The sequence below is a fragment of the Elgaria multicarinata genome, chromosome 12, assembly GCF_023053635.1.
Source record: "Elgaria multicarinata webbii isolate HBS135686 ecotype San Diego chromosome 12, rElgMul1.1.pri, whole genome shotgun sequence".
In the NCBI taxonomy this organism is placed as follows: Eukaryota; Metazoa; Chordata; class Lepidosauria; order Squamata; family Anguidae; genus Elgaria; species Elgaria multicarinata.
In genome coordinates this window covers 9,129,490-9,155,383 of record NC_086182.1, presented here as the reverse complement: position 1 = coordinate 9,155,383, position 25,894 = coordinate 9,129,490, and the positions used below count along the sequence as shown (strand labels likewise).

General features: G+C 44.5%; 2 protein-coding genes across 2 annotated transcripts in view; both read left to right on the top strand.

Annotated features, from left to right (window-relative positions):
• ADAM9 (ADAM metallopeptidase domain 9) overlaps positions 1-16,947 on the top strand; it is a 78,393-nt gene extending 61,446 nt beyond the window's left edge. Inside the window, exons 18-22 of the mRNA XM_063139282.1 lie at positions 2,032-2,137; positions 8,332-8,470; positions 8,953-9,049; positions 11,198-11,331; positions 13,970-16,947. Coding sequence (XP_062995352.1) covers positions 2,032-2,137; positions 8,332-8,470; positions 8,953-9,049; positions 11,198-11,331; positions 13,970-14,051 — 558 coding nt within the window. The 3' untranslated portion in view covers positions 14,052-16,947. The remainder of the gene's footprint in view (positions 1-2,031; positions 2,138-8,331; positions 8,471-8,952; positions 9,050-11,197; positions 11,332-13,969) is intronic.
• A 728-nt stretch (positions 16,948-17,675) lies between these two features.
• LOC134407605 (disintegrin and metalloproteinase domain-containing protein 2-like) overlaps positions 17,676-25,894 on the top strand; it is a 34,695-nt gene continuing 26,476 nt past the window's right edge. Inside the window, exons 1-4 of the mRNA XM_063139473.1 lie at positions 17,676-17,931; positions 19,967-20,046; positions 23,055-23,116; positions 25,781-25,859. Of these exons, the coding sequence (XP_062995543.1) occupies positions 17,676-17,931; positions 19,967-20,046; positions 23,055-23,116; positions 25,781-25,859 (477 nt within the window). The remainder of the gene's footprint in view (positions 17,932-19,966; positions 20,047-23,054; positions 23,117-25,780; positions 25,860-25,894) is intronic.

The window sequence follows — 25,894 nt, the reverse complement described above, 5'->3', positions numbered from 1 at the left end:
AACTGCCCCCAGACCCTTGACATTGAGCGTTGAGATTCTTATCTTCTTATCCATACTTAATTCTTTGGAATTCTTTCCGATCCCTTGTGTGTTGAGATTCAAATTTATATACATAAAAACATAAACCCCCATTCATACCCCTCAAACCCACCCCACTACCCATTTCCCCCCCCTCCCTCCCATATCTTTTCCCCCCATTACTTCCCCGGGAGTCTAACACTCCGGCCATAATTATTATCCCTTGGGGGGGGGGTAGAAAATGAGCCAGGAATACAGAACCAGTAAGACTTCTAATATATTTATACTGCTTATCATCACAATGTTATCCAATTTACATCCCACCCCCTACTGCGCCTCTTTCTTCCTCATCATCATCCCTTGCATCATCACCGGCGTCGTCTCATGGACCCAAACCTAAACTCTCAAGAAGCTCCAGGCCTTGCTGAAAAGAAAAAACTTTGTAATTTTTCTCCTTATATGAAAAACGCAGAAAAACTGGATACCCCCAGGCATAGGGTATCCCCCTCTTTTTCAATTCCGCTGTTACAGGCTTGACACTGCGTCTCCATTCCAAAGTTTGTTGACATAAATCATTAAAAATTTGCACTGGAACTCCTTGGAACTTCAGCTCTCCCAGCTATCTCTGCTCCCTCATCAACTGCTCTTTTTTGTAGTAATTTGAAAATTTCAGCAAGACATCTCTAGGAGTTGATCTGCTTCTGTAGCCTCCAACCCTGTGGACATGCTCCACTTCTTCTTCACGTATTTCCAGGGTTGGGACCAATTCTTTAAACCAGCATGGGAGGGTCTTTCTGAGGTCCTCCCCTTTCTTCTCGACCAAATTGCGAAGACACAGGGTTGATCTCCTAGACTGATCTTCCAAAGATATCAATCTTTTCTCATACTCATCAAATTTCAGCTCCTGCTCCTCCTGGATCTTTTTCACTTGCTTAACTTGCTTTCCCATCTGATCTACTTCTGATTTAAGAGAGCTTAATTGCTTGTCTCTCTTAGCCATCTCAGCAGCTAAATCATCCACACGCTTATTTGTTTTTCCGACTTCAACCTCAATTTTCGTAAAAACCGCATCCTTCACTCCTTTTAAAAGAACAGCCATCTCTGCCATCGTCGCTGGCTGTGTATCTGGCTCCGTGCCAACTTTGGCGGCCATTTTTGGATCTTTCGGTTCTTTTTGGCTCTGCTCCTGTTTTTAATTTCCGTTTAATTCAGCGAATTTTTGAAGGCGAGCGGCTGTATTATTAGACGCGTGTTGTCTTTGCCACTTCGGCTTTACCGATAGATCTTTCTTGGGTGGCATAAATCACTTTATTTATGAGCTGTCCTTTAGTTTCACTTTTAACAATGATTTATTCTTTTCCTCCCGTCTACTGCACAAAGCTTCTCATCGCTTTCTTCACCACTCTCAGCCCAATTGCTTTTGATGATAAGATTTTAGGACCTACCGTCCCGCAGCAACGATTTGCCCTACTGCTCCATTTCTTCGCTGGCTCCGCCCCCGCCGGAACGCAGCTTGTTTCCTGCAGGCTGGGTTATCGTGTGGTCTGATCACAGTGTGTATTCCGCAAAGTGGATTATTTTGTTGCTTGAATGTAGCACGTTTTCTGCAGGGTGGCTTGTTAAACACCCTGAACGACCCAACCACAAAACATGGCTCATTGGAGGAAAACAAGCCACACTGCGGAAAACACACTGTGTTCAGACAACACGATAACCCACGGTACAGCAACAAATCATGGTTCAACAACAACCCTTATTCAACCAGTGAACGTGGGTTGTTTATTTATTTATTTATTACATTTTTATGCTGCCCAATAGCCGAAGCTCTCTGTTAGTGTCTTGTGTGAACCCAGTCTAAGTCAGACTCTTTGCAGGGGCTCTGTGTTGCCTTAGGCAGATGTCTCTCCCATCACCTGATCCTGAACCTGGGACCTTCTGCCTGTAAAGTGTTTGCTCTACCACTGGAACTGTGGTCCCTCCCTAAATATTCTTTCTCAAAAACCTTTTAAACAGGTGTGTAACAGCAATAAGAACTGCCACTGTCACCCTGGGTGGGACCCTCCCTACTGTGACTCCAAAGGATATGGCGGCAGCGTGGACAGTGGCCCTCCATACAATGGCAAGTACCTCCTGCGAAAATGGTTGTGGGCTCTCCTGTCTTCCTACACTCAGTGATGTTGGTGGAGAAGGAGAAGATGCAGGGCCTGTCTCCTCTCAAGCACCTACTTGGTGGTGGCGGACTCTGTCCAGCAGGTTTCGCTTGCAACAGGAAGGAGAGCGTGGGTTTTGGTCTGTCAGCCTTTGGAGACTTCTGGCCCTCTGGACTGGTGGGGGGAACCTTTCAACTTCTGGAGCTTCTGTTTAACCCTGTGCCAAGTTTCTGCAATTGCAGCCATATCCACACTCAAATGAGTTAACTTCCAAATTTGTACCTTTCTCCTTTTTTAAAACAAAACATTTATTTTAAATTTTACAGTAACAATCAACAAACAAGCAAATATATAAACCGATTGGTACATGGGCTCTTCTGCGTAGACTAAATACCAATAAAGGTCTAACACAGTAAAGATTATATAAGATACTAATAAACCTTATAAAGGAGAGGACATGTAGGTAACCTGAGTCTACTCAAATCCAAGGCACTCCCCTTTACTCACAAGGGCAAGTCCAATAGCAAAGGATTTATTATTACACCATTAAACATATACCTCATCCCCAACAAAACATCCAAGATCCACCCCGCTAAGTCCTTGGCAGAATAACGAAACACAACAGAGAGGCAGAACTCACTTCCTCATATCTCCATGGAGGAGTTGCTCCCAAACGGGACAAACCCAAAGTCTTGTAATGGCTACAAAAAGTGACAAGATTTATTATTATTATTATTATTATTATTATTATTATTATTATTATTATTATTATTATTATCCCGCCTTTTGCCCAATGCTGGGCCTCAAGGCGGCCTTACAAAGTTTAAAATATACATGGGGGGGGTACAAAACCATAAACATTTAAAATACACAACAAAATTATAAGACAATAACATAGATGGAGGGCCAGATTATTCTCCAAAGGCCTGCTGGAACAAAAAAGTGTTAGCCTGCTTCCGAAAGCCCATCAAGGAGGGAGCCAGCCTAGCTTCCCCGGGAAGAGAGTTCCAGAGAACCGGAGCAGCCACCGAGAAGGCCCTCTCCCATGTTCCCACCAAGCGTGCCTGTGAAGAAGGTGGGACTGAAAGAAGGGCTTCTCCAGAAGATCTCAAAGCACGGGCAGGCTCATAAGGGAGAGTATGTTCTTTCAAATAACCTGGACCCGAACCATATAGAGCTTTCTAGGTCATAACCAGCACTTTGAATTGTGCCCGGAAACAGACTGGAACAATGGAGCTGTTTTAACAGGGGAGTTATGTGCTCCCTGTAACCAGCCCCGGTCAACAATCTGGCTGCAGCTCTTTGAACCAGCTGGAGTTTCCGAACACTCTTCAAAGGCAGCCCCACGTAGAGCGCGTTACAGTAATCCAATCGGGATGTAACTAAGGCATGTGTCACTGTGGCCAGGTCGCACTAGCTTTAATTGTGCAAATGAACTCCTGGCCACCGCTGAAACCTGGGCATCCAGGCTCAGGGCTGAATCCAGAAGTAGACCTAAGCTGCAGACCTGTGTCTTCAGGGGGAGTGTAACCCCATCCAGCACAAGCTGAATCCCTATTCCCTGAATATATAGCCACCTTCAGCCTTGGCTCAGGAAGACTCCAGACTCCAGGCTCCAGCTCTGTAGCAGCCACCAAGCCCCAGTTTGCAAGGTTGAGTTCTCACTCTCAGGAAACTGCCTTGGGTCCATGGGTCCATCTAGCCCAGTACTAACACGGACTGGCAGCAGCGGCTCTCCAGGGTTTCAGGCGGAATTCTTCACCCTGCCTGGAGAAGCCAGGGATCGAACCTGCGATCTTCTGCATTGCAAAGCAGGTGCTCTGTCAGACGTATTCCTTTATACCTCTCTTCTGTATCTTGATATTTATATGCTGCTTATTCTTTGGCTGCTGCTCTTTGAAGCGAAGGCAACTGGCAAATGGGATCTTTTGGAAACAAAACCCAGAGCCACAAATTGCTGTACAACAAGGGACTTCTTATCTGTTGTACGCACCTGTTTCGTCTCAGTGGTGTGACTTAGTACTGGTGAAGGAGGACCTGTGGTAATATCGCAACGTTGCCACTTAACTTATTTATTATTTGAGCACAGACGTTGCACTGCACGTTGCATTACATTCAGACACAAAGTCAAGAACGTCCCAGTCCCAACAGACACCGCATAAAGACCTGTGTGTACCCAGAGGTTGGTGACAATTTTTAGTATCTTTTTTTTAAAAAAACAAGTTTAGTCATGCTATGCAATCTATGGTCCTACCTGAAAGTCCAGGGAAGAGGAGGGGAGACCTTGCGTTGTGAATAACACGAGATCTTGCCCTTGTTTACACGTAAGGCGCGACGACCACAGGAAGAGAGGCATTGCACCTGCCATCTTTTTATTTTTAAAGAGACAGAAGCGCTCAAGTGACTCACAGTGAGTTGGTTTTTTTTAAAAAAATGATTTCCCCCACTCCCCCCACCCTACCCTTGATGGGTGCAGCTCACGGATCCACGCGAGTAATCCCACGGAAACAGGTCACATGCTCTGCGGTCTTGGGCTCAGCCTGAGACCGCGGAAAAAGCGGGGCCAAAGGGTAGGCCTGTATCCCGGGGCAAGGGAGGGATAATCCCTCCCTGATCCTGGGATCCCCTGTGCGTCATCTGGACGCACAGGGACGATCGCGGGTATCACCCCAGGATATAGCCTGGTCTAGCTAAGGCCTAAGTCTCTTCTAGAGAAGACGTTAGATTGACGTCCTACTGAACTGTTTGTGGGGTTTGTTTTTTTCATTGCCTCGGGAGATTGCGAATATTAGGAACAAGAAGACAGAGAGCACTCGTGGTGCAGCAACGTTTTGGCCAATTCACAGGGCAGCCCTATGTACATCTACTCCCAGACAATCCTACATAAGCAGTTCTTCTCTATAAGAATGTCCATGAACGCAAGTCACTTGTCTCTCTTCCAGGAATTTATCCACCCCCCCTTTTAAAGCTATCCAAATTGGTGGCCATCACCTCATCTTGTGGTAGTGAGTTCCATAGTTTAACTATATGCTGTGCGAAGAAGTCCTTCCTTTTATCTGTCTTGAATCGCCAAACAATCAGCTGCATAGGGCGAACCCATTGGGTTCTTGTATTTTGAGAGAGGGAGAAAAAATGTCTCCCTGTCCACATTCTCCACACCATGCATGATTTTGTACACCTCCATCATGTCTCCCCTTAGCCTCCTTTTTTCCAAGCTAAACAATGTCAGTGGGGCGGTGAATCCGCTCCGGGTTTCAGGCTTCACACCTGAACTCCTTTAGAGTTCTGACTGGTTCTGACTGAAACCCGGAGAGGATGATTTCATTTTGTTCATCATCCCTTGATGAACAGCAGAGCTATTGCATCATATCATATCGATTTATGGATTGTATTATGACGATGATGATGATGATGATGATGATGATATAAATTTACAACATTTATATACCGCTCAATTATCTAACACAGATTCCAGAGCAGTGAACATAGATATAAACAGTAAAAGAAAGTTTTTTTTTTAATTACTCAATTTAAAAACAAAGGAGGCAGAAAAACAGTGGCTGAAGAAGGCTTCTCGAAACAGAGTTGTTTTCAGGAGGCACCGGAAGCAGCCTAGTGTTGGCACCTGCCTCACTTCCAGGGGCAGGGAGTTCCACAGAGAAGGGCCACTACACTAAAGGCTCTTCTCCTGGTGGATCCCAATCAGGCCACAGGTGCACGTGGAACCACCAGGAGCATGCCCTCTGACGATCTCAGTGATGAACAGCATAAACTTTGCAAGAGTTCATCTTCAACTCCAGCTATCCTGGAATACGAGAAACATTCGTAGAGTACCTCTGAGTACATGCAGAGTGATGTCATCACTGAGTAAATTCAGCTGATTTAGGATTTGTGTGTAAGGCTTCCAGTTTAAGGCTTCCAGAACAGTAGATATACTGTATATAACCAGTGATGTGGGTTTCCTGGAAAATATTTGAAACTCGAACATTTTCTAGAAAATGTCCTGCTGCCCTAAATCAGTGGAGATTAGCTTTATGGTGGTTCTTTGTTTATTAACATTTATGTGCTGCTCTCCAGACCGAGCTTCTTGTTTTATGTTTAATTTGTTGTTTCCTTTCTCTTTAGCTTGCCCCCGTTTTTGTGCTCCGTGTATGTGTGTGTGTGTGTGTTCACGTGTGCCATAGCAGGCTATTTCATCTCCAAGAAATTGGACCTGGCCTTAGTCACTCATGTCTCAGATACATCTGAGTTGAATTACTGGAGGAGTGCACAACGTCTGGGAGTCAGGGGGCTGTACTCCCCCATCACTGGGGACTGCAACCGTGCCCACCACTGTGATGTTGAACTTGCCACCAAAATTTTAGCGTGGCAGTGCCCCCCCCCCCGTGTACACTTTGTTTTCAAGCAAAATCACCTTTTTTCTTTTTTTGTTGCTGCTTCTATGGCTGCAATAAAAGTCTCGTGGGCCACATGTTATTTTATTTATTTATTTATTTATTTATTTATTACATTTTTATACTGCCCAATAGCCGAAGCTCTCTGGGCGGTTCACAAAAATTAAAACCACAGTAAAACACCCAACAGGTTAAAACACAATTACGAAATACAGTATAAAAAGCGCAACCAGGATAAAACCACACAGCAAAGTTGATAGAAGATTAAAATACAGAGTTAAAACAGTAACATTTAAATTTAAGTTAAAATTAAGTGTTAAAATGCTGAGTGAATAAAAACATGTTACCCACCCCTATTGATTGTCAGTCTCTCTCCAAAGGATTGCAGTCCTTTGACTGCAGCTGCTGCAATATATGGTAGCCAGGCATTTGACAGGAGCCTGGTAGTTGGGCCACCTAACTCAAATTCTCTACCATCAGTCCACTGGAAATTTATTGTTTCCAGGCTCTGTTCAAAATGCTGATGTTATCCTTTAAAACTCTTAATGGCCCAGGTCCAGGATAGCCTGAGAATTGCTGCTTCCTTTATGAATCTGCTTGTGCTCTAAAACTGGCTTCAGAATCCCTGCTGGGGACCCCTCCTTCACCATTAGAGATACAGTGGGTGGAGTATGTGTCACGGGTCCTTTTTGGTGGTGCTGCCAGATCTGTCAAGTGCCCTTCCCAGGTCATTGGGCTGCCTGTCTCCCCAAGCTTTAGCCAGGCCTTACAAACTCACTACAAGAAGGCTTTTAGTGTTTAGTGGTTTGTTCTTTTTATAAAGAGCCTCCTGTGGCGCAGAGTGGTAAGCAGCAGTTACTGCAGCCAAAACTCTCCCCATGGCCTGAGTTCGATCCCAGCAGAAGCTGGTTCTCAGGCAGCCGGCTCAGGTCGACTCATCCTTCCATCCTTCTGAGGTCGGTAAAATGAGCACCCAGCTAGCTGGGGGAAAGGTAACTGCGACTGGGGAAGGTAACGGCAAACCACCCTGTTACAAAGTCTGCGAATTAAACATCAGCGAAAGCAGGCGCCCCTCTAGGAGTCAGCAATGACTCAAGTGCTTTGCACGAGAGGTTCCTTTCCTTTTTCCGTTTCTTCTTTCTGAAAACTGCAACTAGCCTTTACTGTGCTGCTGCAATTTCCTAATATATTTGTTTGAAGGGTGTATCTTTAATGACTTGGATCCAGGGTAACCTAGCTGTACTTAGTTCCCATTGAAATAACGGGACATAAGACATGACTCACCTTTTGCATGGATTTCAATGGAATCTAAATCCACCTAACTTACAGTGCAATCCTGTACATGGGTACTCAGAAAAAAAAAGCCTCCATTGAGCTTGGTGAATCTTACTCAGGGAGAAGTGGGTATAAATTTGCAGCTTCGGTCTGGATTCAACCCAATGTTTTTAACTGTTTTAATGACTGATATTTACCCTAGTGTGTGCATTATACATTTGTAAGCTGGTTTCGATGTTATTTTTTTTTTTATGGAAAAGTGAGCTAGGAACGGATTGATAAAACAAACATACTCAATTTCTTTCCCCCAAAATATGTCTTATTGATGTAAGCCACCTTGGGAGGGCTTCTGCCTTGAAAGGTGGCCAAGAAATAATTTAAATAATTAAATAAATAAAATAAGGGTTGGAAAAAATGAAGCCGAGTTTGCTATGGAAGTTAATTCTCTCTCTCTCTCTCTCTCTCTCTCTCTCTCTCTCTCTCTCTGCCCCCAGATGATAATACAACAACAAATTGGTTGCTGGCATTCTTCTGCCTCATTCTTCCCCTTCTGTTGCTTTTGCTCTTCTGTTATTTTAGGAGAAATAAGTTGGTGTCATCCTTATTGCCATTGGTAGACAGTTGCTGTGGTCGGTGAGTATTTCCTATCCCACATCTGGCCCTTGCATTTTTAAAGAAATCCCGTGCTCTTGTCTATAGCACCATTCATATTTAGCATCTCCCCTGGGTGATTTCTACTGTGAAGGATCTGGAGGATTTGGTATTCTGGAATATGTCAGCTGAATGCTAACTCAGCTTCCCATCATTTTGATGAGCCTTATTTTGGTTTCCGGATTTTTGGGGAGATCAAAGAAAACTGTCTTATATTGAGCCAGGCCATTGACCCATTTAGCTCATTACTGTCTACCATGGTACAGCTAAAACTGGGCCTTGGCTCAAAGGTTCACCTGCTCCCAATTGACCGAGAGAGCAGCAGGTGATGAGAGCATCATGACAGAGGAAGCAAACTCCATGTTCTTCCTGCTTTGGTTGTAAAGGGCGTACTTTATTCCAAGAGCGTTCAACTTTGAAAGGGAACGACAGGCACGCTCAGTATTTATTGTTCGTTTGTTTAGATGCTGGAACAGACCAGCTAGAACAGCAGAAGTGCCCGTACGAACACAGTGCCCTCCAAGCATCCCATATTATCCAAGGGATACCTCAACTCAACCGGTAGGAAATAAGGGCTTTTCCAATAATATCTGATCTTCGTGGTTTGGGGGTTTTGTGTGTGTGTGGTGTGTGTGTGTGTGGTGTGTGTGTGTGTAAAGGCGAGGACACATGGAAGCCCAGTTAGAATGAATGGGAGCTGTAGCGACACTACAACCGAACACTGGTAACTGGGAAGTCTTCCTTGCAAAGGATCTTGGGAACTGTAGTTTGGTGAGCGCCCTAAGAATTCTCTGTTACAAAATCTCACCTACCCACCCAGAACTACAGTTCCCAGGGTCCCCTGCAAGAGGGAATGACTATTAAAAGCTGTTTTAAGCCTATGGTATAGACTAGCCAATAGAAGGATCTGTTGTTGTTTTTACATTGGAGTTGTATTTACTTCCCACTGATGGACAATCCAGAGTCCCATGTATCTTCATTTCAGATATGCATGAAGAACAATGCGAATGCAATTACCCATTCACTTCAGCGAAAGAAACAGTTCTATGTGTTAATCCTTTTTTCCTTTTTTTTTGGTGCTGTTCCATTGTCCTTCCATTGAAATAAATGGGGAATTCTTTGCAGGCAGAGAGATCTGGGTATGTCATAGAGCTCCAGAGCCTGCAAGCACTTGCTAGGCTGAGATGAAGCCCAAAGGAGAGGCTCACATATGACATTCTTCCTATAATGGTGTAGGAATATGTAGGGCAGGGGGTTGGGAAACCTGCACATACCTGTAAGTATCTAATTTTGTTGTGGATATATACTTCCAAACGTATGTACACCTGTCAAGTTAGACATTTGTGTGACTTGCATACATGGCCATAGACCCATTCTTTCCCCCTACGTATGACTTCTTGTAATTATTTATTATGTATATAATACCCTTTGCCAGAATTGGTTTCTGGGCGGTTTGCAAAACTAAAACGAGGACATAATAAAAACAACCAGCAGTTAAAAATAGAGATTTTAAAATGCCTTAAAATACTTTAAAAACTGGTGAATAAAAAGGTTGTAGTCTGGCAAAAAGTGAGCCTCCCTGGGGAGTGTGTTTCATACTAGGGTGACCATATGGAAAGGACAGGGCTCCTGTTGCACTGAAATGGAAATTTCAGCAGGTGCCATTTGTATGCACTCAGCACCTGTTGAAATTCCCTCTTCATCACACAGTGAAAGATGCAGGAGCCCTGCCTTCTTTTGTATCTGGTCAAGAGGGCAGGGCTCCTGCAGCTTTAACTGCTGTGATGAAGAGGGAATTTCACCAGGTGCTGCGTACATACAGATGACACCTTTTCTATATAACTGTTAAAGATACAGGAGCCCTGTCCTCCTTTCCATACGGTCACCCTACCATGAAAAGGTCCCCTCCCTGGTTATCATCCACTTCCCCTCTAACAAAGAGGGTGTGGAGAGAAGGGCCTCGGCTGATGATCTGAGAGTACGGGCAGGATACGACGAGAAAAGACTCCTTATCCCAGCCTTCCCCAATCTGGTGCCCTCTGGAGGTTTTGGACTACAACTCCCATCAGCCCCAACTAGCATGGCCAATGGTCAGTTATAGTCTCAAACCTCTGGAGGGCGCCAGGTTTCCTGTCCCTGCCACATAGGCAAAATGGGTGAAGCAACTTTTAACTCATCTGCCATGTTTCTGGGGCAGCAAATAGTTTTTACTCCCAACTCAGGGGCAGGGGAGGGGGGGTGGAGAGAGCGTTTGAAAAACACTGGGGAGGATCAGCACATAACCCTGGGGAGTGGGGATACACAGGCTGAGGGGGGAGGGAATTGACAAGGAAAATATTTAGGAAACTTACACCAAGTCATACCTTTTGGGACATCTAGCCTAGTACTGGCATTAGCTCTCCAGTGTTTCAGACAGGAATCTTTCCTAGCGCTTCCTGGAGATGCTTGGGGTTGAACTCGTGCTACAGCCCGTCTTCCTTTTCACTGGGGGGCTCTGAAAACGATGTGGGTGAGTGTGAGAGAGGCATAGGGTACAATCCTATGCGTGTTTAGAGCGTGGGAGTCGTAGGACTTTCTCACTCTAAACACGCATAGGATTATGCCTTGAGTGATGCACTTCATGGATACCACCAGCCCACGGCACAAATGCAACCTGCTTTTGTGAAATTATATTGGAAAGGTAACCTTTGGCTCATGGTTTCCTCGCAGAGCGTGCCAACAAACAGATACCCAGTGCCATCATTCACGGTGAATCAGTACGGCGAACCTTATCGTTACACTTCTCCTCTTCCTTCTCCGCTACCGGTGGGGCCGTCCATTGAGCAGACATGTGTCCCGACGAGGTTTGTAACGGCCGTCCGGTGAACAATGCGAGCCGTGGCTCTAGCGTGAACTCTCTGTTGTTATTGCGGTTGTAGCTTTCCTTGCAGGACATTAGCGGGCATCAATGCGATGCCGCTTTTATAGCTGGGTTCCCTCATAATCCCGCAGCACCGCAGCAGTGAGGATAAATTCAGGCGGCAGGAGGGAGCGTGGGCTAACCGGCCAGAAAAACCGCAGTGCCGGCGGCCATTTGGCTCATCAAGCCTGCCCCTGCCCTGTCGTCCCACGCTTACCCTGGACTTGCAGCCACCCCCAGCAACGCCCACTGATTGAACCAGAACCAACACCACCACTGACAGACTGGGAAACAATGTAGTGACCTCTGCGCAACTATAAAAATCGTGGTAAAAAACCACACTGCGAAAAACGCAGTTTCAGGGGGGAGAAGCCTGATGTGGCTGCGAGCTGGCGGCTGTGTCATATAAACAACGCAGCAGCACTGTGCAGCCACGATGGGATAAATAGACCTCATAGACACCCCTTAGTAGCAGTTCAGGTGCTGGACCCTGGCCAGAGTTCAAATCCCCGTGCAGTTTCAATGCTTGCTGTATGACCGTGGGCCAGTCCATTAACTCTCAGCCTGACCTACCGTGCAGAATTTTGGCTGACTGAAGTAAGTTCTCCCCAGAGGACCTGAGTGTGCGGGGTGGATTGTACGGAGGAAGGCAATCCCACAGGTAACCTGGATCCAAACCATGTAGGGCTTTAAAAGTAATAACCAACACTTTGTACTTTGCCCGGAAACTAATTGGCAGCCAGTGGAGTGATTGTAATGTTGGGGTAATATGGTCACCCTTAGGTGTGCCGGTGACCAACCTGGCTGTCATATTTTGAACTAACTGAAGTTTCCAGACTAGGCACAAAGGTAGCCCCATGTACAGCGCATTGCAGAAGTCGAGCCTTGAGGTTACCAGTGCGTGCACTACCCTCTTTAGGTCTTCTAACTCTAGGAAGGGGTGCGGCTGACACAACAGCCGAAGCCGATAGTAGGCACTCCTGGCTGTAGCATCTATATGGACTGTACTTGAGGAATTGGAATATTTGTTGCTTCTTGTCTACCTTGAAAGCCCTTCATGGCTGTGCCTCTCCTTATCTCTCTGTGCTTATATCCCCAGACATCCTTTCCTGTGATCTTTGCAGAGTCAGGTTCACCACTCTCAGCCTTCCAAAGGTCTTCTGCTGGTCCATTTTCCCTTGTTGCCCCTCATGCCTGGAACTGCCTCCCAGAATACCTCTAAATTATCACCTCCCTTATTTCCTTTAAGCCCTTTCTCAACACTCGTGTTTTCTGGAAGCCTTTGGATTATTTCCTCAGTCCATATGCCTTATGCCAGGGGACAATAGGCATATTTGGAATTTGCCACAGTGTGATTGCCCCATTCATAAAATGGATGCCATGGTGGGCATGGTTGGTCACAAAACATTGGTGAGCGTTTAAGCAAAGTAATTTGGATGAGAAGCTTAGTGTAAGGTACAGGTGGGGTCTGAGCTCCAAAGCACAAAACTACTCTTCTGGATCCATAGTTTTCTGCTCCAACTATCATTTCAGAGAAGACAGACTAAAAACGCTCACATACAAATAACTTGACCAAGAAATTGAGTACAAGGCAAAGGTGGGTCTGAGCCTCAAATATCAAATTATACCTTTGCCCCACAAAGCACAACAATACCCATTTCACAGAAGGCAAAACTCAGAGAAAGACACAACGAAGTGCTGGGCTGCAGCCACCCGCCATTTTTATTTTCTAAGAGTGCCACTGGAGCCCATGTGGAGCCCAGAGGCATTTTTTGGGGAAAAAGATAAGATTAAAGAGTGGGACTTTGTTTGGAGCATGCCAGCCTCCTAGTATTTTCAATATATACACATACACATACATATAAGATTTGATTTGATTTATTACATTTATATACCGCCCCATAGCCGAAGCTCTCTGGGCGGTTTACAAAAGTTAAAAACAGTGAACATTAAAAAGTATACAAAATTTAAAACCATCCAAAACATAAAACAGTATAAAAACAACGGTATCCATTTAAAAACAACAGTTCTGGGGTCCGTTAAAAAACAAACTTAGCATTGTTAAATGCTGTTAAATGCCTGGGAAAAGAGAAAAGTCTTGACCTGGTGCCGAAAAGATAACAACGTTGGCGCCAGGCGAGCCTCATCGGCGAGATCATTCCATAATTGGGGGACCACCACTGAAATCAAATCAAATTTTTTAAAATAGGGAAACCAATAGATGCTAAGAGAGGTGCCTGTGGACACACAGATGGCCATGGGCCCAGCGTTATGGCAACCCAGCCGAAGTACACATAATTGAACTAAACTCATTTCCTCCCTGTTTATCCATACCTCCGTTTCCCCCTTCTTGTATTCCTTCCCTTTGTCTATTTTAGATCGTAAGGCCTTTGGGGGAAGGGACCTGTCATTCCTGTTCTTTGTAAAGAGCAATGAACACAGATGGCATTATCTTATTAGTACTACTACTACTAATAATAATGTATTGTGTACATTTATTTAAATATAATTGATGAACAGGCGAGAAGGCAACTGATTAATCAACTAAAAAGGTGACACTTGACTATCCGTCTTTGTTGCAGGCCTCCACCCCCAGTGCTGAAGACGACAAAAACTCAGGAACAATTCTACCCTTCTCGACCAGCGCCTTTGCCTCCCATATAACTCTCAGTGTGTCTTTCACGAGCTGCCCTGTTTGCTGAGACATCGCTGCATCAGTTTGGCATCGTGGCCCTTGAAACCCTTCCGTTTCCTCTCCACACCGGATAAGGAAAAACAAACGAAACGAAATGCAAAACCAAGGAATGTAAACTTATCAAGCAAATACCTCTACCAAAGCTCCAGGAACCGAAACCCGCAGAGGCTGTGAAAACTGTGCAAACTACAGCTGGGCTGAACCTCTGGCAAAGTGGATCAGTCTGAAATATAACTTTTGGGGTTGTAACTATGTCTTCCCCCTTTTTATGATTAGTTTTATGTATAAAATACTCAGTACGTGGGTTCCTCTCTTACCTCCCGACTTAATTTTATAGAGAATCAAACACTTGCATGAAGACAGGCATAACATTATGAGAGCAATGGGGCTGATTAGGAAACTCTGCTGCATTTAATCCGAATCTACCTTGTTGAGAAGGGTCACGCGCTGTGAATTTAAAAACAAAAGCCCTTCTGCAGCTTTGCAATAGATAGGTATGGATAGCACTGATCGGATTGGCTGGTATCCGTTATGTCACCAAGAGATGCCTCCCCTGCCCCCTGCTATCTTGGGAGCAATTTTCCACTTTTTAAAATTAACTTTAAAAAACACATGAATGAAGCAAGCAATGGACATGCATATGTGCATATGTGGTTCTTATAAAATAAAAAGGGCCACCTGAACACATAGCGGGAAGGTCAAAACTAACAGCCGAATTGGCATTTGCTCCACAGGTATGTGTATCAGTAATTCTAATTGCAAAGCCAGGAAGGAGCCAGGTTATGGTGGCTGAGGAGTCTGTTTTGAGTTCTCTTCTTTAATATTACGTTCTCTTCTTTAATATTGCAATTCAGTTTGGATTAGTACACTAACAAGAACAAAAATTTCAAATTGTCTTGTGTGGACTGGAGCAGGTTATTTGCTTGCACGCAGCTAAAAGTCACACGGCTAAGAAAAATTACAGTGCATTTCTATACATGTCTACTCAGAAGTAAGCCCAGTTGAGTTCAATGAGACTTACTCCCTGGTAAGCGGGTATAGGATTGGAGACTTGGGCTATGCGTGCTTCCAGACAGGCGTCGTCAAGCGCAACCAATCAAAAGACATTGTGCAGCTATTCTGTCTTTCCTTTAGCAGATTTTCTGTGTGAGAGGAAATGATGGGAGAGTTATAAACTGAAGACGACATAGTCTGGACCACCCGTAAAATTCTGTGAATGAGGCAGGGCCATTGCACAGTTAAAGCTTCATCTGGAAGCGTCCTCCTTCTCAAAAGAAGATGAAATGTATTGTTGTGCATAGGTTTTAATGGTGTGTGAAATCGTGTGCGTCTGTATGTATATTAACACATGTTAAAACAAAGGCAATTTTAACTGTGTGCTGGCTGACACTAAACTGTAGTTAATAAAGGATGTTAGGGAAGTTTAACTTAACACGTGTTAGCTAATGAATAGCAGTACAGCAAATTCTTCTAATTTACCATTAATGGTTATTCAGAATAAAGGTATGAAAGAATCCCTTTTTGGGGTCAAGGCTGGGGAACGGGCTACTAATGGTTCACAAGGCACTTATGTCCAGCTGTCACGGACTGGCTAGGATCCTATGTATTCTAGCTTTCAGTGTTAAAAAGAAGTTTGAATCAGAGGGATGCTTGAAAATGTGACAACAACCAGTCTCAAGGACTGGAAACGAAGAGCATTTTTAAAAAGCACAATTTCACTGTATGTTGATTCCTGTAACTTTGATGTTTGCCTCTTGAGAATTATTTGGGGGCTGAGTGCGAAATTCTTGTATTTGAGGATCACTGTCCAGATGGGAATATTGCAGAGGTATCATTTGTTGTCATCACCTCACCCCCAAATTACCATTCGGCATTTGTCAGGGTCACAAAGATGCTATGCAAATAGTGCTAATGCCATGCAAATGAGTGGCAGCCCTTCAGCTTGTGTTTATCCCACGTGGCCTTCAGACACCCACGCCAAGCTATTCAGTGCTGCTAAAGTTTTATAAATATATAGACATAGATATAAAGAGATCGGGAGAGAGAAATGGTAAATGTGTGATGTTGGGGATGTCACTCCAACAACTACTGACTGTGCATGTTAATGGCACGGCCAGCGTGCACATTCTCCAACTCTACACACTTGCCAGAACATCGTTCGTGTGATAGCACCAGTCCTGGTGCAAAATCCATTCTTTTATTCAAAGCCCATTGAAAATGTTATGAGCACTTTAAATCCTAGCAGCCTGCTGAAGAATCCAGTATACAGATCTTTCATCACTTTAAAATGTTGCTTTTCATGTCAGTCAGGATGTTTACATTGGCTAAATCTTGTTGGATTGAATTGTATCAATCTTTGCACCACTGATTAAGCCAGATTTTAAAATAAATAAATAAAATATATCTGCTAGAAAAGATTCTGTGAGACTTGGAGTCATTAATTAGCATTAGGCAAGGCGGTGGGATATCCCGGTGTAATTCATGATGGGTAATGACTGTTACAAAGAGATGTCTGCTACACCAGCTTCAGAGAATGAAACGATTCTTATTAAATTATGCTAAGACTTATTCCCACACGGCAGTAGCTGTTCAGCATTCACTTGTTTGGTAAATTTCTCCATAATTCCTGCCAAAAATAAAGTCTTTAACCGTGTTTGTATATATTCATATGTCTGCATTTGCAGTAATAAAATACTTGAACTATTGTAGTCGCCCAGATATTTGAAAGATAGTAATGTGGATCATGTATATTGCAGATCCGACCAGAGTCAGAGCCAAAGATTTGGTGGGTTATCTGAATATCCTCTACAACTATGGCCATGCACATCACTTATAATGGCATGTTCTCCTTTTTTAAAAGAGTTTTCCTTCCCTTCTCACACTCCTCTTCCTGGTCTCCCCTTCATCTTATTCCTCTGGAACACACTTCCTTCCAACCTTGCTTTTCTAACCCTTCTGCCTGCTCTGGCATTCTCTTGGGTCAAAGCATTGCTATCAATAAGATCCAGGGACAATGGCAGCGACTAGCAGAAGCTTCATTATTTCCTCCACCGCAACAGGTTCAATGGGTTAAGTGACCATACAAGAAGCCCTGGTTTTAACCTAGGAGCAGCTGCATTAAAGTCAGCTTGGCGCATGTTTAGATATGTATAGGATTAAACATGCATAGGATGCTGAGGAAGGGCGCAATCCTATGCATGTTTAGACAGCAAAAAACATCCCTCCCACCTCTGTGTAAAGTCCTACAACTCCCAGCACCCCTCCATCCCTAAGGGTGCAATCCTATGCATGTGTAGAAAGAAAGAAAAATGTCCTGCAACTGGGGAATGCTGTGAGTTACAGGGGTTGGGGTTTTTTGGGGGGTTATCTAAACACGCATAGAACTGCGCCCTAAACATATACCATGAAGACCTATGGAGGAATGTGCAAAGGGCGTTGTTGAAAGGCGGCTTGTAAAGATTAAAAATAAGTGAGATAATGAAATTAGTACCATCGATTCCTCCAGATCCTCGCCAGCCTCCTTCGTCCAAAGATGATCCGTTTTCTTCCACGGCAAGAGAGGGGAAGGATTAAAGGGGCCGTTGGACGGTCGTATGGGGCCAACAACAGGGGCCATACCGCGCCCCCTCCATCCCTTCCCTCGCTCGCCGTGGAGCGGGCTGAGGGCGAGGCTTTCTCCCCGGCCGCAAGGCAAAGCCAGGCCTGCCTCGCAGGTTCGGGCCGCCGTTCTAGGCGAGACCGTTAAGCGAGCGGGAGGACAAGCGGCGGAGGAAGCGCTAAGCCGCCCGCGAGCCATGAGACTCCGACTGGGGCTGCTCCTCCTCAGCGCCGGCCTCTTGACGGGCCTGGGTAAGTGAGTGGCGGGGACGAGGACCCAAATGGGCCGCGCCTCCCGCTAGGCCCAGCCAGGCCCGGGCCATGGACTCGTCGCGCCGGCCCTCACGCTCCGGGGCCTGGCCGCATCCTTTGGGGCGGAGGCCTCGCCATAGACCGCGCCGCTCCTCACCCTCCAGTTACTTGGCTTTCTCCCAGCCTTTTCTCCTTTCCCTAGAACTGCCACCGTAGAAATTAACTACTACTACTATATTTTCAAATGAGTGGCTGTGTTGTTAGTCTGTTGCAGCAAATACAACCAAGTCTTGTGGCACCTCAAAGGCCCAGTGTTGGGCAAAAGGCGGGATAATAACAACAACAACAACAACAACAACAACAACAACTAGAAAACGCATTAGGGCATAAGGTTTCATGGGCAGTCCACTTGAGATGATGATGATGATAAATTTCATATTGGCCAATGCCATTGACTTATTTGAGATACTGTTCGTTTGGAGGGTGAAAGATGGCTTTTTGGTTTATTTTTCCTTAGTGGGATTTGGCAAGTTCTGATGTGCTGCTGCTGTTAATAATAGTCACAACAACAAGAAGAAGTTCACTGTTATTGCTTATAACACTAATTCATCACAATATAACCCAGAAAAAAATATCCAGTGTATTACAAAAGTAAGAGTGAACTAATGAAGCATAGATCAGAACATGATTAATAAATCCAAAACATACCAACAACTTCCATAATACTGGTGTCCATTTTTTAAATAAAAGTGGCTGTTAAACAAACCAAGGATAAATTGTACAAGGCTAATATAAAACAGTTAAACTTTTTACATCTAACTTACAAATCCTGGCACAGACTTTAAGAAAGTCCCATTAAGAAAGTAGCAACTCTTTTCAAGATTTTGATGTCCCTACTGAAAAGCAAAAAATATTTATCTTGCAGCAATGATGATGATAATGATTCCAAAGCAACAGACAACTGTTGCACAAAGACAAACAAAAGGATTTGTGACACCTTAGACTGATACTGGCTATCAGCGGGACAGGGCTATTGCCTTTGTGTCCAATTTGTGGACTTCCTTTAAACACCTGCTTGGTCACTATGTGGATAGAATGCTGGACTATATATAGGGTTTTGGTCTGATCCACAATGGCTCTTATTATTTATGCACGACACTGGACACTTAGAAAGCCCTAATCCATGTAATCTTCTTTCATGCAACTGCATTTAACAATTCATACTAAGTACGCTTGCTCAGATATAAGACCCACTGTCTTCGGTAGGGCTTACTCCCAGGAAAGTTTGCACAGGAGTGTAAATGACATTTAAAATATTTTTATCCCACTTTTTCCACTGACATATATATAGACAGCTTTCAACTCTGGTTAAAATAATATTAAAAGCAACTTCACCCCCATACAGTGAACAGCTGGCAAAAGAGGAACCGAACATAAATTAAAAAGCAGTACAGGTACAGATAGAAACAGTTACAAGTCAGCCAATATTTGTTGCTCTTAAAAGCTTGGCCAAACTGTATGGACTTGGCCTGATCTCCTAAGAGTTTAAAAAAACAACATCCAAAAACTTTTAAGGCTGACATTCTGAACATATTTACTAAATTCCGTTGAACTCAGTGGGACTTACTGCTGAGTAAACATGCTTAATTTCATGCTATCAGTGTACTAGACTTTTGTGTTTACCTACAGATTGTGTGTTCAGATAGATGGTCTTGGCAGGTGCGTTATTGGTATGCTAACATTAAACACATAAATGGGCCAATGCAGATAGTAAGTAAATTTAAACATAGCCGAGAAACCTTATACACCTAAGGACCCACATCTTGTATAAATCAAGCCATATTGTGCCATAAGCTTTCATGGGCCACAAATCTTATGCCACAATATATACATGTTCACCTTTAAGGTGTCACAAGACATTTTGTTGCTGATCATTTCAGTTTGGAGAAAGAGATTTTTTTTAAAAAACCACCAAATTTCTGTTGATCATGATTGTTAAATTAATTGGCATCTTACTATTTTTCTTCTTCTCTAGATTGTCAAAAGATTTTGCATATCACATATCCACAGAAGATACCATCCAACATAACTGAGGATAACCTAGGAGAAGATGAGGTATTTGGAATTAAGAAATTTGGGGAGCAATCCTATTGGATCCACCTTTGATACTCGTAAGCCTCCGAACACAGAGGCCAATGCAGAGAAATAATAATAATAATAATAATAATAATAATAATAATAATAATTTTATTTCTAACCCGCCTCTCCATTCTGATCGAGGTGGGGAACAACAGCAAGTATAAAATACATATAATATTAATCAAAACACAGTATACATTGTTAAAACTTCCTAAAAACATACTAAAAGCATCCTAAAATTCCACTGGATAGGCCTGCCGGAAGAGATCAGTCTTTATAGCTTTCTTAAATGCTAAAAGACTGTTAGTTGACGAATCTCCTCCAGCAGGAAGAGGCGCACTGTGCCTCCCGTGGTGAGGGAGAGGGATGGAGGGTGGGGATAGCTCTTATCCTCTCTACCCCAGTCGCCTCCCCTCTCGCTGGCATTCTCCCTTTCCCCCCTGTCCGAGCTCGCATTTCAAGCTGGTAGAGGCAGCCAGTGTGGCTCTCTCTGCACTGGCTGTGAGGGGGAGTGGGGGCAGGGGGAGCTCAGACTCCTGGGCCTGAGGTCGGGGTGGCCTCCAGCCTTGGATCCAGGAATCTGAAAAATCCTATCCCTCCCTGCCCTCCCCCCTCCCCGGCAAGATGCTTTCTAGGGGGAGCATCTTGCCCCCCTAGGGGCAAGATGGGGATTGTTCTCCCCATTATTCTAAACCTTGCATTGTAGAAACACAATGTTTTAAATGAAATAATTTCAGTGTATGTGAAGTAGAGGAAACAAACTTTGAGCGAATGATAATGAATAAAGCAAAGGCTTGCTAGCTAAGACATTTCAATTATTAATTGAAGTTTGGATTGAGATTGTATATATCCTCATAGTGGCTAGGTTCCTTCTTGCTCCAACCTCATCTTCTTAGAGGAGGAGTCACCTGTTTGCAACAGTCTCTTTCGCTGTTCAAAGCGTATCAGTTGCTGCTAGAGCAATCTAGGGCTACAGCTTTCAGATGATAGATGCAGTTGCTGAAAAGGACAGATTAATAGACTATTCTGATTGGTGGTTTAAGGCATCAGAATTCCAAGGAGCTGGAGGTGTATTCCCATCTAACTGCTCCTTCAGCATGACATCTTCTGAGATAATAGGTTTTATCATCAAGGCAAATAATTCAAATAATTTGTTTTTTTTTAAATTATTTCTTTATTTAAAACACAAACTGCCAATTCATATAATTTCACATTAGTTATGCTGCCTGTGGTTCAGTGGAAGCATTATCAGTTGTTTCCATGCTTCCAAATATTTCTGACAAGTTAAATTAATCCAGTCTCCCCCAATCTGGTGCATTCCAGATGTGTGAGTCTACAATTCCCATCGTCTAGTTGAGTATGATGGAAGTTGTAGACCTACACATCTGGAGGTCACCAGTTTGGGGAAGGCTGGATTAAACTATCCCCCTGTGCCCAAAGTCTAAGGGAGGGTCCTTAGATCATGTGTGACATCAATAGCAACTTATCTTATTCTCCCCCAATTGATTAAAAGCATCTCAGCGTTCGTATCCACAAGCAAAACAAAAAAAGTAGTACAACAAGTCCAAATCTTCTGAAAAGTGTCTAATGTCATTTTTTTTGTAAAGTGTCTGTCTAGTTCCATTGGATTTATTTAATAAATAAATACTTGGCATGCATTTCTGATCCCCATCTGGTTACAGTGCTTTTCAGCTAAATTCACATTTGGCTTTTCAGGTTCTATTGAGTTCAGTAGAACTGCCGGAGACAACACAGTGGGGTCCCTCCCCTACTTTGCTTTTAGTGAGTCGTTATGTGTGGATTGGCTGTTTGAGTCTAGGGGGCTGTCTGTGGGTTGTCTTTGCCTCGGAGTGGCTCCGAAACCACGCTGCATCGGTTATATGACACAGCCGCCGATTCAGAGCCACCCTGGGGCAAAGAGTTGAAGATGCAGAGCGGAAAAGTCGGGGAGTTATCCTGATTTTTCCTGCCCAAGCGAGGTCAATGCGGCTCTTCGCCATCTGTCCTTACTCAGGGGCTGCGCCAGGGGCGTTCCTGGGCAGAAGGCGACCTGTCATTGGTAACCTGAAGCCACAGGAGGGGGACGAGTTGGGCCTGGCAACCCTAATGGCTTCCAGAATGTCCACGCTGCCTCCCCCAGTGGGGATTATTCACCACCCACACCAGCAAAACCGGGTGTAGCGGCAGCGCAACGTCAACTTGGCGCCCCTAGATCCCTGTTTCCCAAAGCCTCAGAGAATTACAGTCCCTTCCAGTCAAATTCATTGCCAAACCCTCCTGGCAGGCCATTCTGTGCCTCAGAGGTATGGGCAGGGTAGAAACATCATCTGGTTAACTTCACAGTGCATTCCTATACATCACCCCTATTACTTCTGTTCTTTGTTGTTGTTTTTTAGCAGCAGTTCCACTCCATCACCCACTGAGGGATCCCCCAAATAGCTCTTTGTTCCAGATGTTCATTTGCTGATCCTTGCATACAAGAGTCCACTCAGTATTAGAGCATTTTAAATGAAACCAGAAAGATTTGGCTGGCTATTTCGAATTAATGTCCTATTATTATTATTATTATTATTATTATTATTATTATTATTATTATTATTATTATTCCTCTCTAATCATTCTTTCTCCTAGTTTTCCCCCACCCCTCTTTGGCTTCTCCTTCTGGCATTCTCCTCTTCCCCTCCTTCCTTTGGATCGATTTCTCAATCCCAGCCCTAATTTCCCAAGCTGCCTTGGTTTTCCCTAGACTGATGGTTTATCAAAAGCCTGCCCCCCCCTTCCCTCAACCCTGCTTCTTCTTCCTTTGTTTCCCAGGGTCTTATCCTGCCTTTCTGTAGCATTGGAAGAGCAACAGCCAATCATTGCCAAAGCCAGCATCACCAAGTGCAATACAACAGAGATGGTTTATTTAACGTGCAGAAATACTGTTTCAAAATAGTCTTCTGATGAATTGTCTTTTTCTTTGTTTGTTCCAAACTGTCCAGAGCATACAGACCTATATTATTACAATAAATAAGAAGAAGTACACAGTTCATCTGAAGCAACAGTAAGTGATGCCCTGTTCTTAATCCTTTGTCTTGTGTAAACATGGCTTATAAACATTTGGTAGCTGACAAGTCTTCTCAGGTCTCCCGCCTTCCTCTCTTGTTCCTGGCTGATAAGCGCTTGAAAGATACTCAGAGCATTATTAGTAGTATCTGAACTTACTAAGGCTGCGGTCCTATGCTTACTTACCTTGGAGTAAGCCCCATTGAACTCAGTGGGGCATACTTCTGAGTAGACATGTAGAGGATTGCACTGTAACTTGCATCTGATTTTGATTGCACTAGTATAGCCTCACCCAACCTGATGAACTCCGGATGTGTTAGACTACAACTCACAGGATGTGGTTCAGACATCTGGAGGGCTTTAGATTGGGGGAGGTTGCACCAGTCGATGCAGGGCCAGAGGGTGGGACGGCTGGGCATTTGGAGTTCTTAAAAATCACTTTGCTTGGAGACCCCAGGAAAGTCAGAGGCAGGCAACGTGAGAATACTCAGCTTGGATGCCCTGCCTCTTCTAGGTGAAGGACCACACAGAGGATGCATTTCTTTATTTGTTAAAGAAAAAGCTGCTTATCTTACTCTTCCACCAGCAGGTTCCTGGAGCAGCTTATATAGGATTAAAAATGCAAAACCTCCCTCCTAAAACCACAATAAAAAAACAGCAACAATGTAAAACACTTCTAAAAAAAAACAGCAGGAAAATTAAACGCCAGCATTTAAAAAATTCTTTAAAAACTGTTATTGATCTGCACTTTTAGACCACCCAAGAACTGGAGTTTTCTGGGCGGCGTACAGTAAATTAAAAAGATAGGACAGTATCCAGTGTGACACTACCGCTAACGTAGCGTGGTGTGCTCAGTTTCCTAGGGAAAGTGCTCCAGGCAACCTGGCTCCCAAGTTCTTTTGGGCCTTAAAGTTAAAACCAGCACTTTGAAATGAGCCTGGAAACGTACTGGTAGCCAATGCAGATGGCTAAGGATTGGCATAACATGATAGAGCTAAAAATGTCTCCTTTAAAATGGTGCCTGGTGAGCTTCCTTGGGAAGGGAATCACCAAGGGGCTGTCTTCATGGAACCGGGTTGGTGCCGTCTCCCTCTCAAACCACGCTTTCCCTCTCCTGGGGTGGTGTCAGGTAACCCCGATGCCGAGGAGGGAGCGTGGGATTTCTAGGCTGAATATGAGCCAACAGTGCGATATGGCTGCAAGAAAGGCAAATGCTATTTGGGGCTGCATTAATAGAAGTATAGCTTCCAAATCGCGTACTGGTTCCTCTCTATTCGGCCCTGGTTAGGCCTCATCTAGAGTATTGAGTCCAGGTCTGGGCTCCACAATTCAAGAAGGACGCAGACAACCTGGAGCGTGTTCAGAAGAGGGCAACCAGGATGATCAGGGGTCTGGAAACAAAGCCCTATGAAGAGAGACTGAGGCCTTAGCTAGACCCAAGGTTTATCTCGGGGTCGTCCCGGGGTCATCCCTGCCTGCTCCTGGGATCCCTTGTGTGTCATTTACATGAACAGGGATGATCCCGGGACGATCCCGGGATAAATCTTCGGTCTAGCTAAGGCCTGAAACAACGGGGCATGTTTAGCCTGGAGAAGAGAAGATTGAGGGGAGACATGATAGCACTCCTCAAATACTTAAAAGGTTGTCAAACAGAGGAGGGCCAGGATCTCTTCTTGATCATCCCAGAGTGCAGGACACGGAATAACGGGCTCAAGTTACAGGAAGACAGATTCCGGCTGGACATCAGGAAAAACTTCCTGACTGTTAGAGCAGTATGACAATGGAACCAGTTACCTAGGGAGGTGGTGGGCTCTCCCACACTAGAAGCGTTCAAGAGGCAGCTGGACAAGCATCTGTCAGGGATGCTTTAGGGTGGATTCTTTATAGGCCCCTTCCATCCGGGTATCGGAGCCACCCTCGTCCTCTTCCTGATGGTCACCTTCTTACAGGCACCTCCCCTGGGTTGACCCCTGGATTAGCCCTGGAGTGACATCAGCTGGTGGAGGCACCATTTTGACGTCACTCCTTTTGAAAAAGTCAGGGTAAATCCCCAACTTTTTCAAAACTTCGTAATGTTCCATCCATTTCTCTTCCAACAACCCGAGTTTCCATTCCTCTCTTTCAGCAAACTGTCACACTTGCGTGTGACCAAGAAACAGAGCCCAGGACAGGGCTATGCGGTTACAGGTTACCCTGATTCTTAATGTCTGGGTTGTACAGGGATAGAGAACAGATTTAGCTCCCACGCTAGTAGAGTCCCCAAGTTCACCCCTTGACTTCTTTCTATAGAAGTGATTGGCTACCATTTAACCCAGTTGGAGAAGGGGGAAACAATTGCACAGGGAGGCAGCTTTGTGGTGAACCCAACCTTCCTTCCACCCTAGATGTTGTACTTCACTGACGGAAATTTGTAGGGAACTCTGCCTCCACACGTACCCCGCTCGTCATTATGATGGGCACTTTGCCTCCCTGCTTAGCACTATCTGCTTATTTCTGATACATTTATCCGTTTCTATTGTTCTGGCTGCTAACTGACAAAAGCAGGCCCCAACCTCCTTGTGAAGGTTCACTTGTAACCTCTTCAACACAGCCCTGTGAGGTTTTTCCTGTAGGATGTTTTGCAGTACCAACGTAAAAGCAATTTTGTTGTATTTATTCACAGAACATTTTTGCCAAATGACTTTATGGTTTATACATACAACCAAGGGGGCTTTGTGCATCCTAATTTCCCGAATGTTCAGGTAAGGGTTCTGCAATGCGTTTTGCAGCTTCTTGG